A 19,088-nucleotide genomic window follows, 5' to 3' on the forward strand; every position below is an offset into this window, starting at 1 on the left:
TGAATTGTACCACCAGGCTCAGAACAGTGATGGGAAAACAAAAACAAAAAATAGGCAACTCTCCTAAGCTTGGGAAGTTTTTTTAGCCCAACAGGGCTCTGCACAGGAAATAAACACAGGACGGGATGTCAGGCACAGGATGTCTGTAGCTGGAGAGGCGGTACCGAGTTCCGCAGGGGTACAAGCTCCTCACACTTACTTGTGCCATACACCAGCTTGCGCAGGTTGGGTGTGGTGCGCTGCTGCCGCAGAAAGGCTTCTGCTGCCTTCTGTGCCAGCCCCTCCTTCCACCGCAAAGCACCTGAGGTGGAGACAGTGAGCGAAAGAAAGAGAGGCCAAGTTAAGGAGAGTCAGTGAAGGGAGAGAGAGTGCTAGAGAGACAAAAGAAATAAAAGAGGCTGAAAGCATTTACTTCAAGGACTCTGCTCTGTGAACAAAGAAGTAACCAACAGTACGTGGATACAATATGTACGATCGAGTCTTTTAGATCATAATCGAGTTTGAAAACTGGGCCTCAGAATCTTGAACTCTGAAAAACACAAGAATAAAGAGACAGCTCACCTTCGGTTTCAAAGCACAGCTCTCCATCCACTTCCATGTTTTCCTGCGTCTCCTTCTGGGGCTTCGTTTTTGATTCCTGAACACTGCTGTCGGTTTTTTTAGCAACAGGGCCTTCCTCTTCAGTCTCCGACTCCTCTTCCTCCTCTGAGCAGTGTCCAGAGTCAGCCAGCCTCAGGCCCCCCGTGTCAGCATCACTGCTTCCTTCAGTCTCGTTGGCCTCCTCTCCCTCTTCATCACCTTCGCTCTCTCCCTCCTCTTCACTCTCCTCCTCTTCATCCCCCTCACTCCCCTCCTCCTCTTCATTACCTTCATCCTCCTCACTCTCTTCCTCACCCTCACTGAGTTCTAGCTCATCCTCGCTGTCTGCGAAAGCTGGGATCTCAACCCCACCCTTCTCTTCCTCCTCCTCCACTCGTTGTCTCTTGAGAGGGACGGGGGCGCCTTTCTCTCGTGTCTTTTTCTCTACTCTTCTGCCATCATCTTGGTCCTTTCCATCTTCCCCTTCCTCATTCTCTTCCTCACTCTCTTCTTCAGCGCCGCCCTCCTCTTCCTCGCTCTCTCCATCCTCGTCACTCACATCATCTTCATCCTCTTCTTCGTCGGCAAACACAGCTTTCCTCCGCTCTCTCTGCGCCTGGGGATCCCACACTCTGCTCTCTGAGGGTCCCTGGCTTTCTCTGTCGCATTACAAAAAACAGGCACAAATTGTTAAGAAAATCCATTACTTCCTGTTCTCGAAATCACACAACGCTCTCTCCTGATAGCAGCAGAAAATATACTTGTTATAACTGGGCAATAATATGCACATTTCAAGTTTTCCTCATGATAAATTCCTTTAGGAATTTCTGAGATAATGATTGGCACTGTTGCTTAATAAATCAGTTAATCACTTCCCCAATTTCAGCAGAGGACAGATTAATAATAATAATAATAATTCCATACACTTATACAGCACTCTCCTCCACCACCACCAATGTGTAGCTCCACCTGGATGATACAACGGCAGCCATAGTGCACCAACACGCTCACCACACACCAGCTATCAGTAGGGCAACATACACGTCTTCCAGAACACACACTATTTTCAACCACTTGTTCTTCACACTGAAAGCCCCATAGTGCAAACAGCAGAGTAAAAAGCAAAACGTGAGATTGAGGCAGATGTCACTGGCAGCAGTGAAGGCTTATTCAGTAGGTAAAACTGAAGCCACTGGAATCCTGTTGGACACCTAGCTGAGAAATCCCTGAACAAATATGAGCAGCTCTTAGCCAAACTGGGAAAGTTCCAGCAAAAGCTGGGTAATGCTATAGGGCCAGATTTTATTCAGGAATAAACCCAACCAAGTGGCAATATGTTTCACATAGCCTTATTATGTAAAATCATTGGAAAAGTGTCACAAATTACTGGCTTAATACTCTGTCATTACCGTGTGGGTCAGTGTTGGAAGCAGGCATCTCTGGACTAAAGAAACTAAACTGAGGTGTGAGTTGAGCACCTGTTCAGCAACCCATGTGCCCCATTCATAGTACTGCTTAAAAAGCATTTTTGTAAATATTCTACCAAGTATGGGAAATACAACAGGACTGTCATTTTAAAAAAAGTTCCCCAAAATACAGCCTCATTGCTGTGTAACATATCCTGTGAGCCTGCAGTGGTCTCAGGAAGAGTTACACCACCTTCTAGTCTTTAATCTTCTTGAAAACTCCGTGGGGCTCATCAAACAAAAAGTGGTGAGTTTGACCTGCATCATCATCTCATCACCGTCATGCTGTTACCAGGGTGGTAGGGTCAGACAACTTGTCTCATCATTACTTTCAGTTCTAGTTCGCACTAGGAGTACTTCAAAAATTCAAACATAACAGGGGAAATAAAATAATAATACAAATATAATTAAATAGTGAGCAGCAACCCCCATTACTTATACTGCACAAGGTTGCTGTATAACACTCCCAGTACCCACCCGGTCTCCTGGACCTCCCCTGGCGTCAGTGCCGCAGTGCCTGTGAACAAAGACACCTTACTGGCAGCCATCTTGGCATCTAGGGTGGCATGAGTGCTGATGAGAGACTGCACCAGCTCTGTGGTGGGCCGGGGCTCGTCCTGTGAGAAAGAGAGGGCACAGGACGTACTTTCAGATTTAAATTTTAAGGTCTTAAAGTAATGCTAAGACCACAAGAAAGTCTGCCTTTTCCTAGTACCTGTATTGCACCGTAGAGGAATTTGTATCTTGTAAGCTGCTGTCAATTTTTGCAAAGAAACCGTTTCTAAAGAACAACAGATGTAATGTGGGCACTCAGACTAGGACGGTAATCATTCAAATCTTTCTACTCGTACACATAGGGGTTCTCAACAGTAGGTTCCCCAGACATTCCAGGTTTTTGAGTCAGCTTGCAACCTACTTTTAACATTTAGTGCTTTAAACGTTCTATAGAACTGTCCTATTTTAGGATAAGGGTGTTCCTCAAGCAGGGCAAAGCAGAAGGTCAGGAGAGAAGATCTGTGTGGAAGTGGTGTGTGGTCCTACCTGCTCCTCGGCAGCATGGCTGCCTCCAAGGTCAATGTAGACAGCGTCCTTGTCGTACACCACCCCACCCACGCCCGACAGCGGTGCATACAGCAGCCTCTCCTTCTCGTTGAGGGCGCGCTTCTTCTGCTCCTCGGGCAAAGGGCAGGGGTCGGGCAGGAAGCTCACATCGGCCACCGTGTAGTCCCCCACTCCTGCAGAGGGCACGCAGAGCAGGGCGATGAAACAACACTGGGTCCTCACAGCACGTCCAATCAGTTAAAACAACTCTATAGTGGAGGCCCAGTTACTGAAAAGGGGAAAAGGACTCCATCCAGACGGCAGCTGGAGTCTCCGCAGTTTAGAAATCTCTGGTTTGAACTCAGACTGACGGCAACAAGGATTTTCAAAAGGCAGACACAAATGGACAAGACGTATCACAGCAAAGCACTCTGAAAATCGACCTGGATTTTCTTACTGTGCAACAGTGACCCCTAGAGTCTACTGGAACTCTTATGAGTTTGCAGTGTCTTAAACTTGTTTAAAACTAAACTCTGGGGAAAAAAATGGTTCTGGATTTCAGCAGAGCCTGCCTTGTCTTGTCTTGTTAACCCACTTCCTGCTCGTCGTCTTTTTTTGCTGTCCTGCATCATTCTTTGCCTATCTAGTACTGTTCTTCAGTTTCTTCCTCTCCTACTGCACTTTAAGTTTCCATGACTTACCTGGGATGTGAACCTGGCTTTGGTTCTTCATGTATGTCCCTCGCAGGTAGCCATAGAGGCACACTCTGCGGTCACACTTAGGGTCCACTCTCAGAGTCTCAGGGTCTGTCAGGTCCTCCATGCTGAAGAGAAAACAAAGGATCAGATTGCAGATATCTTTTGTTGCGTGTGTTCGGCACATGTGATTTTCTGCTTTCCCATTGATCTGCACTTCCAGGCTTGAACTGAACGTGTGGGGCACTGCACTAAGCAATACTCAAAACTCCCACTAAGTCACAGCAGCTCCACAAACCAAGAGTCGACAAAACTGCCTCTGGACATTGGATACAGATGTGAAGTTCTGCCGCGGGACCTGTGATTCCCATTTCAAGGGACCCAGGGTTCTGCTTTTCCTAAATTCTGCACATAACTGGAAAACACAAACATGGTGATGAGCAGCATACAATGAGTAACTGCCACTGCTGAACTAGGTCCAAAAACTTGTGAGCATTTTAAAGCCAAAGCCAAAAATACATATTTTCAGGTTCCCAAGTTGATCACCAACGAAAGAGCCCTGATGGGTTCACATGGTCCAATTGACGCTGGTTCCAACCAGTGTCAATCCATCCAGGTCAAACCCACTCAGGTGACTGTGAGGGATTCCCAGAGCAGTGAAGTACAATCTGCAGACACCAACACTTACGGATGACTTTGAGTTGGCCAGCGTTTCCTCAGCCTATAGCACAAGAGCAACCCATTTCTTTTGCATCACTAGAACTTAGTAGCAAACACAGCCAGTGATGGATCAATTTCCTATATCATTATGCTTTCCATTTCCATTCTAAGTAACAGTAACATGCTACATTACTCTGCAGCAACTTCTTCAGATCAGCTTCAGCAACGAGGGCAACAAGCCAGGGCTCAGCGAACAGCAGAGCCAGCATGATTTGACCTAAAATCACTGCGACCATTAAAGACCTGCATGGCGTACTGTGGTCTCCCTGTCAGCTCTCCATCACTCCCCAAACTCTCTCCAGCTTCACTCACCGGTCTGCCAGCACGTACGGGTGGGAGGTCTGCCACACCAGAGGGCGGAACTTCATCACGGAGATGAAGCGGCCCAGATTGCGCACCTCCTGCTTCTGATACTCCCCGTGCACCATCCCAGACAGGTAGAACAGCTTGGCACCCTGAGCAGACAGGCAGGCAAAAGGACAACAGGATTAGAAACCTCTCCGCATCAACACAACAGCACCTGAAGAAACATGAGGACACAAAGAGCTCCCCATTTCGCTCACTTCCATCAGAAAACAGCTAAAGCTGGTTCTGGATAGTTTTTATACGGCCATCGGAAAGTCTTGCAAAAACATTATGCTTGTTGACAAAACAGAATTGATACAATTACAGTTGCCTCCTAAGCACATATTCAGTTGAGTATAAGGTTTAATCTCCCAGCTCACACACTATATAATCCTTTGGAAAAGAGAAGAATGCTCTCAAGACCATTGTATTTGCATACAATTTACATAACAAATGCTTTATTAGCATCAACTTATATTTTTTCCTTAGACTCCATACCTTGCTATTTGTCTCCCCGGATTGCCATGATTAAGAAATAATCTCACAGGGGCTCTTTATTTAATCAGTTATATTTGTACCACTATTTTGCTATTAAGTCTTCCTCTGCTGCATCTCCTCTTGACTCCAATTTACTTTTAAACAGAAAGGAAAAGAGGCTTTGTGTTTAGAAATTTCCAATCACAGATGTCTGGCCCACCTTCACGGAAGATACAAAACAACACTGGATGATGTGGACCACAGATGTAGTCAGATCAGATCACTTTATTAGCCATATACAATTTCTTGCATTAGGAATTCCTCTTTTCGCATACCCCAGCTTGCTCTCCATGAGACACAGACACACAGACAGTGGAAGCCTCTTACTCTAACCAGACAAGTGGAGACAAGGCTCAGAATCACATCCAACCCTGTCTGTCTCACCCACCTGGTAAACCTCAGTCCAGAAACGATGTTTGAGGCGTTTCTTGGTCTTGCGCAGCTGCTTGTTGTTCTTGTAGGAGTCCAGGTGTGTGAGGACGCCCATGATGCGAGGAAACCCATGGACCTGGCAGATGTTGAGGAACTCGAAGGTCTCCATCTCAAAGCCAAAACTGGCATCTATGAGCATCAGGACCTGCAAGGACAGGTGCAGTTAGAACAAACTGACCCATGACTGGAAGATGGGCATGAGATTTCCTTCAGCAGATATCACAAGTTTAAAAGCCTGAGGTGATCAGCATGTGAACTGGTTCGAGTCTTGCTGACAAAACAGGATCTATTCAACCGAAGACTAAGGGAGCTGGAATCTGCTCAGGGTCTTTTCCTGCACAGGGTGTATAGCAAAAGAGTAATTTCAATTAATTCATCTAATTTAGGGGAGCTGGACCCAACAAGCAATAGTGCAAGGCGGAATATACTGTACACTGGACGGGATGCCAGTCCAGGGCAGACAGACTTAAACACAGACACACACACTCACAACAGGGCCAACTTACCCAGAAGCCAATTAACCTGCCAGTATGTGTTCAGACTGAGGAAACCCACATGGCCATTTGAAGAACACACAAACTCCATGCAGATAGTACAATACTTAGCATCCCAAAGTGTAATTTCTAGTAACTAATATATTTAGCTAATTACTTTTACACTCAGCTACGACACATGGGTGTTTTACCAGTATCACCTGGTATTTGATCCTGCAACCTTCTAGTTTTGAGTCCAAATCCCTAAAGTGCTCCACACTGCTGCCCCTGTACTACTGTTGGAATTCTGCATACAGTTTCATCCAGTCAGAAAATAATCTTTTAAATTGCCTCCAAATTGAGAACAAATGAAATGTGTTCAATTCATCAGCTATGACTGGTGAAATTTAAATACTTTAAATCACAATTAGTGATTTAAACACTAGGGACATCCTAAGAGAGAGCAAGCTTGAAAAGCAAGCACTGAATTCCAACAGGAGTAGTTCCGAAAAAACAACATAATACCCAGTTTTTAAATGCACACCAGTGTCTATAACACAGATGCAGGCTCACTTATTCATCACACTGGATATGCTCTCATACACTGAGCTGTGTAGTTTTTCAAACATGTGAATCTAATAAGATGGGGAAGAATGCAGTTGAAAAAACCTACTCGCTCTGGCTGAATTACACAAATTCCATCTTTCTTGGGTCTCACACAAGTAAAACAAAAACCCTTTCATGTATGAACTGGTGAATTACTTCTGATATTTTTCAATTCAAGCCCTTTTTTAAGCTGCTTTATAAGTGGGAGAAATGGCATCACTCTAAGAAGTCATCTTGCAATTTAAGCTTTTAAGAATAAAAAGATTTTAGTCACTTCAAACAGCAAAACAAATCTGGTCAATCTCAAAGGTGGAGACTTCTTTGTAGGCATCCACTAGCAAGGTTTCAGGTTATATATAATGGTAGTTATTTTCTGTTTTTATTTTTCACTTGTCCCTGTAACAGGATACTATACACAAAAGGGGTGAAATACTTCATGACAATTTAACTTGTCCAGTACACAGAAAGTACAGTGCCTTTCATCCCCCCTGAGAAAAGCTTGTTGTAAGAGCAGCCCATGAGTTGTGAAGACACAACAGCTGTTTATTCCCTTGATGCCTTTTCCTCGGCCCACTCACCAGGTCTGCCACTTTGGCCAGGTCGATCATGGTGTTGATGTCACTGCCACACTCCACGAACGTGAGGCGCCTCTTCTTTCCTGAGAACACAAAGAGAAGACAAAGATGATGTCTGGTAATGCAATGCTTTAAAAAAAATGACCAGAGTACAGCACGTGATGAAGGGGTTTTTAAGCAATGTCTGTGTGAACCTTCCTCATTAAACACTTTTTTACGAGTACAATTAAATAAATTAAACTAGGTAATGCTGTCAAGCCCTGGTTGAAGAATAAAACGTATCCTTCTTACTAGGTGTAGCAATCCTAAACATGGATCCCTGCCACATTAACAGATTGTAAAAACAAAGATCGTATTAACATGATATTAGAAAAAGAGCCACCAGACATAGGCAGCATTCGGCATTTTAGACTTGTCTGTCTTGGAGAGTCTTACGCGGATGTTCATTTGAGGGCTGATAGAAATACAACAAGTGTTGATAACTTCTGGGGGAAAACTGCAGAATTCCGGATGTTAAGGAGAGTTCACTTTAAAAGGACAGGGCTCTATATCATGGTCTTTTGCACTGGCATATTTCCGTAATCTCTGTGTAAAACAGAACCACCAGCACAGCATGCCTTTTAATTAGCCGATGGTTCAGGCCATCCTTAAATGGTCCCTCACCAGACACGATCGTGATGGGGCCACAGATGTCACTGAGTTTCTGCCGGGTGAAGTTTTTAATCAGGCAGCGGATCAAGGTGCTCTTGCCCACGCGTGGGGGTCCTACCACCACCACCACAACAGGGGGCGGCTCCAGGGGCATACGGTCCACCAGGGGAATGTGATGCTTCTTGGTCTTCAGATCCTGGGTCCTAGGGGGGGGGGCAGAGGTGAGAGAGAGGAAGTCAGGCAGTTAGGGAGATACACATTTACACATTGGAATGGGCAAAAAACAGTACTTTCACGTAAAATAAAAAGGGAAGCAAAATGGAACTTCCAAGCATACGCTACTAGAAAATACAGATTATGACTCAGATGCACCAAAAGAGTCAAGAGAGCAGAGAGAGTCAAGCCTCATTAGTCCTGTGTGAATGGAGGTTTTTTTTAAAGTGTTTGAATATTTTCTCCCACAGCACCCAGCTCTTTCTGTAGGAAAAGCCTCAAAGAAGGGATTTATTTAAGGAAAGAATCTTTAAGAGATATCTTCCACCTCAGCTGTTGAACTTTTTTCCAGGGCTCTAGTAGAGGAAACATGTGCCAATTCCAGTTTTTTTAAACAATCAAATTTCACTAGAAGGGGCTTCCAACAGGACAGGATAGAGATGCTGTGATCGCTTTCAGTTGCCTCAAATGCGTTTTGCAGATCCCAGAACTTTGGGTTTCCTTAGTCTGAGCACTGTAACTCAATTAGCTACATTTCAAAATCCTAAACACCCACTGAATCATTTTTTTGAAAATGATGTCACTAGTATCCAGGCTGCCTGGTTTAATCAGAAAAAGAACCATTGGGCCAAAGCACTGGAAATCCTGAAATCTGACAAAATAAAAATCTGATGCTAGTTCTCACATATGGACTCCAAACCATGTTTCAAAAACACCCTGATAACAGTGCGATCTCCACCATGCAGACAAAGGTTGAGTTCACTTATACCGGCGGTGCCGTCGACTAGAAACCTTTAGTTTTGCAATCCATTTTTATAGTCCAGTTCATGTAGTTTTGACCATTATCTGGCAAAAAAAAATCTTGATTGCATCCCTGAAGTGTTTGTCGTGTTTTGTCTCAACACTTGATGTGCGACAATGCACTCACAACATAAAGCACAAAATCACAGTCATTAGGTTAAACAAATCTACTGTCTTCTCTACAGTGGGGCTAAAATCAGTGAACCTAGCTTTGCTTTTTCTGCAACCACCATTTTGTCCAAAATGTCTGACCTTACACTTAACTGTAAAAGATGTTATCAGCAACAAACATTGCAAGCTTTACTGTGAAAACAATAGGCTAGCTCGCTTAAAATAATGCATAGGTTTTATAGTTTTTAACTTAATTTCTCTGTGCATGTACCACTTTCGTTTCGCGTGCAGTTGAAAATGCTTTTATGTGAAAATAATGGCTTGTGTGTCATAAGTTGCTAACTCCTGCTCTAGAAGCTCCATCAAATAAAATATAGATGCATCGCATTTATTTCTTTATTTTGGGGATTTATTTAGAATGGGAAAACATTCCATTCTAAGACACAAAGACTACATTGTGACAGCACAATAAAGCACATAATATTTTGAATTAGAAAGGAAGGATAAATTTGGATGTGCCTGAGTGAGGGGACTCTGGGCAGCATACACTAAGATAGACACTAAAATAAAGCATTCCCTCATCTTTAGGGTACACCAGCATGTATCCACAAGCCTGAACATTTCTGGAGATCTGACTGCACCTGCCTTGAGAGCGTGCACTGGCAGTTCGCTATTCATGAGTTGTAAAAGCATATTCTGAAAGTCAGAATCTGAAAGAAATCCGAAAGTCAAGGGGCAAACTCTCGTTGACCTTTGTAGAGCTAGAGAAAGTTTTCTTTCTGTTGTAACATTCAGCTCTCCTTACATCATTCTACCTGCCCCCTTAATTACTTCCAAACAGGTATCACTGTGTAAACAAATGTCCGAATAAACACAACACATTTTAACAAGCCATCAGCACATTCTCTGTCGGTGCAGTAAAGTTTTACCCATTAACACCTCACTGAGGCCTGGCACTTTTGAGCAACAAAACCATGACACCCATTCAAGAATCTCCCTCACTCCCCCACAAGGAAAAAATCGTCAATGTCTGGCTTTACCTAATTATATCCATCCATTTTCGAACTGCTTCTTCAGGGTCACGTTGAACTGAAGCCTATCCCACCAAGCAACGGACACAAGGCGGGAAACAGCTTGGATGGGACGCCAGTCCATCGCAGACAAGACACACACTCACACCAGGGCCAATTTTCCCACAAGCCAATTAACCTACCAGCATATTTATGGACTCTGGGAGAAAACTGGAGCATCCAGAGGAAACCCATGAAACATGGTGAGAACATTAAATTAACCCTGCAGATAGCACCCCAAGTCCCCAACTGAACCCGGGGCCCCAGCAATATGAGACAGCAGTGCTAACCACTGTTCTTCCATACCATACCTCATTACAACACAACACAAGGCTCCAGCTGCACACTCAATAAGCACCAACCTGTGGAAGGTCCTGGCCATACGGACAACGGACTGCACCCCAAAGGCCTTGGGGTTCCTCTTCCTCTCATCCTTCTCCGGCTCCACTCCATCCTCCTGCTTCTTCCTGTTCTTCTTCTTGGCCGCCTTGGGGCCACTCTGCTTCTTCTGGTGCTTCTTGTGCTCCTTCGCCTCCATCGTCACACCTGCCACGTGCACAACCCCACCGTCAACACTGGAGTCTCACGATATTGAAAGAGCTCCAGTCTGTCTGTGCGCAACAAAAAATGTCTCTAAACAGACATGGCACCCATCTCCTTTCATACTGATTGCACTACAAAGCCCACAAAATGGAAAAACAATTCTTACATACAGAAATGAACCCTTTATTCTATCGAGAAAGACATCGTAAGTATCCTTAGGATTACTATGCTCTCGGCTCAATTCATTCAAATTCAAACAAAATTAAACACATTTCAGTAATGAAACTTTGCACATTCTTAAGAAACACTATTATCAGTTTTAAAAAAAGGTTTCCCGCCCTGACAGCAGCATTGCCATATTGTAGCCAGATCTGGAGAGATCTCAGAGGATAGGTAAGGCTAAGGCCTCGGCAGTACTGGAAACCAGTACTGGTTGCTGTTATAAGTCTCGTTGATGACCCACTAGGTTGTTCTCTTCCTTGTGAACCAGAATGTCCAAACCAATGCCTAAACATGGTAACATTCATGAGCATGGAGGAGACTTGAGCTCATGACTATTAACTCATTAAAGATCCACATGGCCCTGATCAAAAGAGTAGGGGTGTTTACCCTGGTGTACTGACCAAATTCCACCCAGGGATTAGACAATCTGGCCTCCCCAAAGACCCAATTTCAAGTCTAGTTCAAGTAATAAGTCTCAGTTATGATTATGATCCAAAGATTCCACAAGCGATTTTCATTTTATTAGTGTATGTATTAAGAGGTCAGCATTGTCCCGTGACACTTAGCACTGCTGCCTTTTAATGTCAGGTTCTCACTCTATTCTTACAATACAATACTTTATTCTTAGAACTGTATTTTACATCAAAGCAGCTATGTTTTTACACATACAGAAACTACACAGAACAAGTTCGTGAGTGACCGTCCGTTGCAAACATGAAACACAAAAACTTACATAATATCTAAACGAATTCTTACTGTTGTACTGAATAATATTTGCACGTGAGTTGCAAAGGAAGAATGAGGAGATGAAGTTTGTCCCATACGCAGAACAACTCCGTGAATATTTCTTTGCATTCTTTGCAAAATAAAGGATATACTGTATTACAATACAATGTTAAAGCTAACACTATGATGTTAAATTATATACTTGCATGATATAAACTTAAAACTACCTTATGTCACTCGCCTACCCATAAAGGGTAGGATACAATACGCTAACACCACGTTGCTGGATGCTTTAAAGTGTTGCAATTTAACCTTCGAGGCATTTTACTTTACCGTCAGACGGCTCCGACTTCTGTTCAGAAATCGCCGCTCTCCGGTTTCTATTAATCCGTCTCCAGTACTGCCAATCTTTCCAATACCAACCACACTCCAACAACCTCCTCGCTTTTCAAAGTACTCTGCTATTTTCACATGTGGAAAAGGCAACCGGAAGTACTTGCGCAGACATTCCTCTCCGGTGAGAAACAAACATCTTTTTTGCCTGTACACATTAGTTCCGCATGTTCGGCAAGTACCTTTCATGAAATCTCTGGAAATAATTTAGATTTTAATGTTAATAGTTCATTCCATTAAAAATATTTTTGCATTTAAAAATATTTAATAATAATCGTCTTCAGTAATATTATTATGCATCCTTTTGTACATACCATTTGAAACGGATCACAAGACAGTGTTTTCCAATATGTTCGAAGATTTGGTAGCTGTCTATATTATTAATTCATGTTATTTTATATTTTGGTTCTGACTTTTATTACATTTTTCAAATAAGTCAATTGAAGTAAATTAGTTTTAAAACAAATTAAAACCCAGTTTTGAGGACACTGTCTTATGTATTATCAGGATCTAGAAAATAATAATAATAATTGCTTACACTTATATAGGGCTTTTCTGGACACTCCACTCAAAGCGCTCTACGGGTAATGGGAACTCTCCTCTACAACCACCAATGTGCAGCCCCACCTGGATGATGCGACGGCAGCCATAGTGCGCCAGAACGCTCACCACACATCAGCTATCAGTGGGGATGAGAGCAGAGTAATGAAGCCAATTCATTGATGGCTTCATTACTCTAGCCAATTCCAATAAATAGACAATATATATTTAGAAACAGTTGATAAGTATGTATTTTGTGAAAAAAGACTTTATTTAATTAAATACAAGTGCAGCAATAAAAACAGTTTTCCACTGAAAATAATTAACATGGTAAAAAGCACAAAATAATGTAGACTTTCTAAAATTTGCACCATTACAATTCTGCTATCCCTGAGCCTTAGAGACGTATACTCCTGCTTGAGCAGGACTGGTTACCAGCTCTTACAAATAATTATAATAGTACATTTAATATTGCACAGTAACATTCCAAAATATTGCACAGTAACATTCCAAAATATTGCACAATAACCCTCCATAATATTGCATAGTAACATTCCATTATATTGCACAGTAACGGAGAGAAATCCGATTGGGATCACAATCCTTCCACCATGTGTCCTTCATTAATTCCACCCTCAGAAAACGGGCATGTCTGCAGAGTGGCTCATCCCCTGGCTGGTCTCCCACCATTCTGACTGCAGTCCGCTCAAGAGCTCCTCCAGGGTGTGAGCTTGCTGGTCATAGCCCAGATCCTGCCCGGCAGCAGCCACGGGACCGAACATCCCCGCTGACCCTGAGCTGGGCTCCTCCTGATGGGGCTTGCTCATGGGAAGATTGTGCTGACCCATTGTGAGCGGAAAATGGACAGGGGGCAGCTGTTGAGGCATGCTTCCCTGATATTCCGAGGTGCCTCCAAACTGGTGCCACTGGGTGGATGGAGGGGCGGACTGCTGGAATCCGTCCCAGCAGGTCAGGCCTGTTGTAGAGGGAGTACCAGCCTGGGACAGGCTGCCTGCCCCCCCTGCCTTCTGTTCAAAGACAGACATGTGCTCAGGCTGAGGGGGGAAGGTGGTGGCTGGCCCGTGGCCTAGGCTGTAGTTGGTAACATCCATGGGAGAGGAGGAGGAAAGGTAATCGGGAGGTGTCAGGGAAGCCAGAGCTCCCCTGTCCCCTGACACATGCTGGTACCCCAGGCCTGTCGTGGGGGGGCTGGGGATGGTGCCCTGAACTCTGCTTTGCCCGTGTCCCAGGGCAGAAAGGTAGTGGCTCGTGTCCCTGGGCGATTGCAGGTCCTTGGATCCGCCGACACAACATGCAGGAAAGCGACTGTAAAAGCAATCCTGCTCCATCTTCAGGCAGCCTGGGTACAAGGGGGCAGGTGGCACACAGGAGGAGTGCAGGGCACTGGCATCCTGTCCCAGTCCCTGCCGCAACCCCGAGTGTGGCTGGGTGGGCGTCAGTGACAGAGGAGGTGTTTGTGCGAGGGAGGTCTGAGGGCTGGCCTGGGGAGACACTGACTTTGAGCCCCCCACAGTCTTCCGGTTGCTCTTTCCCTTCAGGGTCCTGGCTCTCCGGTTCTGAAACCACACCTGGAAAGGCACAGAAGGAAAAAAATGTGATGTTTGTTTCTTCCATCATTCATGTTAGTGGCCCATCTGCGTTTTAGTCACTATTTCTGAGACCGCTAAGAAAAGGCCCAAATGAAAGATGTTCCCAAGCAGGAACGCCTGCAGGGATATGATTTGCTCTATGATTAATCTTTTTTTTTTGCTATCATTGTTTAGCCATTGTTTCACAAGATAGATAACGCGTCACTGCACTTGCTTTATCTTGTGATAACATAATGAAAAGAAGCAAACAACACACAGTTTAAGTGGGGAGAGCTCATGGTCAATGAGCTGTAACGTGCGTTTCACAAAGAAGTCAAATATTTGTAAGATACCTCAGGAGAAGCTCGCTACAGCACTTTAAACCGTGACGTGATTTTAAAGTCAGTGCCGAAGAAAGAGTGTGTACCTGTATGCGGGACTCCTGCAGGCCAGTGACCTCTGCCAGGCGTTCCCTCAAGGTAATTCCTGGGTAGGGGTCTCTCTCAAAGGCGGCCCTGAGCAGCTCCACATGATCTTTGGAAAAACAAGTTCTCTTCCTACGGGAGGCACCTCTGGATTTCTGGGCATCCACATTTCCTTGACAGGAGACGTCTGAAACAATACAACACCAGAGAGAACTGGGTCAGACTGGCACTGCAGACTGGAGAAAATGTGATATTGTTCTCTGATGCTAAGCTAGTTTACTTCGTGATAAAAAAAACGCCAGACTTTAAACAAGGAACAATGAAACAGACATCCCACTAAGCTCTGAATTTAATTTGTTCAATCATTTCATGTACTGATTAATGTAAGTCATCCATTTAGATTAATTAGATAACAGCTGATTGTTAAGCTTGGCAGTTTCTTTAGAAACAAGATGTCGCTTCACATTCATGAACTTGTAGAGAAAACTGTTTTTAATATTTAAGTGATATCTTTAACTAAGTTTTTAAAAAGCTCATTCTTTTAAGATTGCATCAAATTCTTTCAAAATCTCTATTAAGATTTGCACTAACATTGACACATCACTAAGCTGCCATAGCCTAAACAAGATGCATGGCCTCCACTTTTGTTAACTGTTTTTACTTTCTTAAATTTAGGTGGCTTATAAATTTAGGTATGCTTTTATATATTTCCAAGAAGAATTGCAGTATATAATGCAGTTCTGCAGTATATCATGAAATGACAATTGCAACAAAAGATAAATTAAAATATCACCAGAGACATTAACATAGGTACCCTTTTCCCTGTTACAGACCCATGTGTTAAAAATAACTATGCAGGTTAATGGCTGCTGGACATCCCCTTTAGATCTCCATCAATAACTCACCAAGGCAGGAGACAGACTCCTTCCACATGTTGTCAGCTTCAGCAGAGTCTCTTCAGGAAAGGCACGTAGTCTGGAGACAGATGATTCTCTGTCTGAGGTCCAAGGTGTTCTGGGCCTCAAAGACCCAGTCACCTCCCTTTATATCCAGCCACCAACAGACCAGCCCCCCCCCCCCCCCCCCCCTCGCCGCCCAAGTAAAGACCCCAGATAAGTGCTTATTGTTGAAATGGCTGTTTGAAGGGCAGGAGGTAGGAGGTAAGATCACACCTGGCTGGTGTACCATCCTGAATCCACACCTCCCTTTCAAAGAAGAAATTACAAGCTCAGACGCAGATGTAATGTCACGTACATGAAAAAGAAATGCTTCAGACGTTACTTAAGAATAAACTACATTTAGAATGCTCTGTTTAAATTGTACCCCTAAGAATGGACTCCTTCAGTTTTAAGAAATCACAATAAAGAATAAAATACTTTGAAAATTATCTTTTACATTTTTGCATTTCTGAGGTCTTTATTATTCAGATGTGTTCCGTGGCTTCAGGGTCAAGTCCAGCAATAAACATTTAGAACTGCTGATTTAGCAACCTGTACAAGCTAGTTGTTTATTCAGTTCCTCATAGTTTGCTTAACATATATATTGTAGGTGCTATAATAAAGGTCATTATGGGATTTTGCATACAAAAGCACAGAAATAAATTCTAAAACCTTTTTTCTTCAAAACCTGACAAAATGACAAAACCATAGCCACCAGTAAAATAGCAGAAAAAACTGCACTGCTGTTACTGTTACAAGTTTACAGAAGCAAGCATTACAAGAAGGAATAAACACTTTTATTCCTTAAACTTTAAAAAGCCGGTCTTACAAACAGCAGACACCAGAAAAATACTGATTAAACCACTGCGAAGTAGAAGAACATCAAAACAACACATACTGTATACAGGCACAGTTTTAGAAGAATGTGAAATATATTCCCAAATCAATGCTTTCCGATTCATCACTACAATCTATACACAAGTCTGGATTAAACTGTGTCCCAAAAGAACCATTATTTCCATCAGAGAAAACATTTCGTGATGATAATCTTTGTATGTTCTATATTTCTGTATTGTCGCGTTTCAGTTTGTAAGATTTGATCCGGGACCAAAAGGTTTCTTTAAAAAGTTGATGGATGCACAGAAAAACTATTTCAGAGAGAAAATGAGTTATTGGTAATTTTAAATAGGTAGAATTGTAAAACATTTTTAGTTGCAACTTAAATTGGAATCTCTGAAGTTTTCCAAAGTCACAAAAAACAACTATAATAACAACAAACAGCACTGTAGTATAATATTTTAAATACCCAAAAAAACTATTCTGAAAACAGCATTGAATTCAACAAGTTATTATTATTATTGTGTATTAATACAAAAGATAATGCATAGAATTTGCTGACTTCAATGCTGCTTTCAGAATCATTTTTTGATTATCATTCCTTTCAATTGAAAATGCATACATACTTGTCGCTTAGTTAAAAATCAGTTTCTTATTTTGCTTTTGTTATCAATTTAGATTGTCCGTGCTATCACTGGTAAATTGTTAGAACAGATAGTTTAATCAAATTTAATAGGGGCGCAAGTATTTGCTATTGCCGTGTGGCAATTATTGCCAGATTATTGAACAGGCGGCATTGCATTCGAGGAGAGATGCGTGAATTTTGTGCTTTCCACGGGCTCTGTTCTCTCTTTTCAATAGAAAATAAAAGATAGGGGTTAGACAATTCAAGGAGTAAAAACACTAGAAACATTGAGGTTAATTTAGCTCTTATCAATATATGCCAGGACAGGGGATTAGAGAGTAATGTGTGAAACCTTCTGGAGCCACTTTGTCTCCCAGTCCTGAAGGTAGACTTGCCCAGGCTAGCACAGCAATGGCTCCACACAAGGCTGGAGCAGGTAGGGCCTTTGCAGAGGACAAACGTGGTCTAAATTAAACCCTTTCCCCCCATTATTCCAATGTCAAAATAAATAACTTTCTCTTTTTGAAGAACAAATATAGTATGTACAGCCTATCTGTCAGACCATTACATTGGTACCACAAAGGTACAGAGCCCATTTGCAAGTTACCTGGTCATCATGATGATTCCATGATAGTATTTTAGTACTAAAATCTGGATGTCATGCAGTTAGGTACCTCAGAGCTCATTCTTAACGCAGAGCTTTTACGGCCCATATCTAAATCAGTTCAGCGCCTTTTTTGCATCAGAATTGTTTTTGCATTTGATCTGCTACCCAGATTTAGCATTGTTTTTGTTTCCCAAAACTCATTTATAGAGTAAGTGTGTCACATACACTCCCTTTATTTTCCACTATCTAAAGAAATGTTCCCTGGCTTGAGCACCGAGAATCCCATCTAACAGTCTAATTGAAATATTTCCCACAGAGACAAAGCACATCTGACATTATCTCATATATTGTCTTAGTACCCACTGCATTCATTTCGCAATGTTCTCAAAACTGTCTTCCTGGTACGAGCGTTTCATTACGATTTTAGAAACGAACCACGTGCGAAAAAGACACCCGTATCTGTGGAATTTTAACCATCGGAACACTTCGCAAAGCCTTCCAGAAGGAATGTTGTAGATCGTTAACACCTCCAAAGCACGCTCTTTCGTAGTAATGCAACTGACTCTCTACCACGCAATTACAACCATTAACAGACGGCGTAGATCAAAGCCTAGTCAGAAGAAATATGCTATTTATGTTACACTTGATCTACCGAAATCCAACCGTATTTCTACATTAATAAGCACTTGGGGAGAAGGGAGGAGTTCTTGATTTATCATTGTGCTCATTACAATATGTAAGAAAATTTGAACAACATATGATCTAAAAACTAAAAAGGGATCTGCCTTTGTGCTGGGTGTGCTGACTTACACTCCTCTTCACGCGAGTGTAAAACATGAAAGGTAAACATCTATCGACGCAGTTGTGGAAAACAGTATCCCTCCGTGTGACGTTGAAATGTATTTGGAATTTTAAACAAAATAACGAGCAAGAACTGCATTTGAGCAAAAAAAAAGTTTTAAAAGTCAGTATCATTCAGTATCAGTATGTATGAATCATTAAAAATCGAAAAGTCAGAACTGATTTCAGTTTCTTACAAAAAGACAAAAAGAATGTGTCTTATGTGTAATGGTACACGTGCTGCTCAAGAATCCGTCCTGTTATGAAACAGCCTCGTATCCAAAGACGCGATAAAGATTTGGACAGTGTAAGGGCATGTTGCTTTTAGAAATTTAGTGGATTCTATTCGAAACGTTGAGGAGCATTGCCTGTAAGGGGTAATGTGTCAATCGGTATTACATAGCAACTATCCACATATATTGAATCGACCACTGTAACCGATTTTTTTAAAAATAGCGCCTTGCACAAGTAGTTTGTAACCGAAATGT

General features: G+C 42.6%; 2 protein-coding genes across 2 annotated transcripts in view; both read right to left on the reverse strand.

Moving 5' to 3' along the window:
* Window positions 1–12,298, reverse strand: part of bms1 (BMS1 ribosome biogenesis factor) — a 32,047-nt gene extending 19,749 nt beyond the window's left edge. The window contains exons 1-11 of the mRNA XM_088635902.1: window positions 12,140–12,298; window positions 10,678–10,861; window positions 8,133–8,323; window positions 7,473–7,552; window positions 5,772–5,960; window positions 4,814–4,956; window positions 3,788–3,909; window positions 3,087–3,280; window positions 2,523–2,662; window positions 562–1,238; window positions 200–301 (exon numbers count right to left, since the gene is read on the reverse strand). Coding sequence (XP_088492028.1) covers window positions 200–301; window positions 562–1,238; window positions 2,523–2,662; window positions 3,087–3,280; window positions 3,788–3,909; window positions 4,814–4,956; window positions 5,772–5,960; window positions 7,473–7,552; window positions 8,133–8,323; window positions 10,678–10,853 — 2,014 coding nt within the window. The 5' untranslated portion in view covers window positions 10,854–10,861; window positions 12,140–12,298. The remainder of the gene's footprint in view (window positions 1–199; window positions 302–561; window positions 1,239–2,522; window positions 2,663–3,086; window positions 3,281–3,787; window positions 3,910–4,813; window positions 4,957–5,771; window positions 5,961–7,472; window positions 7,553–8,132; window positions 8,324–10,677; window positions 10,862–12,139) is intronic.
* Window positions 12,299–13,033: 735 nt separating this feature from the next.
* Window positions 13,034–18,219, reverse strand: mxtx1 (mix-type homeobox gene 1). The gene is made up of 3 exons (XM_088635903.1): window positions 15,659–18,219; window positions 14,756–14,940; window positions 13,034–14,328 (listed from the first exon to the last, which is right to left on the reverse strand). Exons 1-3 carry the CDS (start codon window positions 15,684–15,686, stop codon window positions 13,375–13,377), a joined length of 1,167 nt encoding a protein of 388 aa, XP_088492029.1. The 5' UTR covers window positions 15,687–18,219; the 3' UTR covers window positions 13,034–13,374.
* Window positions 18,220–19,088: the final 869 nt, after the last annotated feature.

Source organism: Lepisosteus platostomus, chromosome 6 (genome assembly GCF_059453375.1).
Source record: "Lepisosteus platostomus isolate fLepPlt1 chromosome 6, fLepPlt1.hap1, whole genome shotgun sequence".
NCBI lineage: Eukaryota > Metazoa > Chordata > Actinopteri > Semionotiformes > Lepisosteidae > Lepisosteus > Lepisosteus platostomus.

What these genes read in the sequence shown, in the direction of transcription:
- mxtx1 (XM_088635903.1), bottom strand. Translation starts at nt 15,686, where the DNA reads ATGTGGAAGGAGTCTGTCTCCTGCCTTG. An exon ending in GGAGTCTGTCTCCTGCCTTG is followed by an intron (nt 14,941 to 15,658) that starts GTGAGTTATTGA and finishes GTATTGTTTCAG; the next exon opens with ACGTCTCCTGTCAAGGAAAT. An exon ending in TGCAGGAGTCCCGCATACAG is followed by an intron (nt 14,329 to 14,755) that starts GTACACACTCTT and finishes GTGCCTTTCCAG; the next exon opens with GTGTGGTTTCAGAACCGGAG.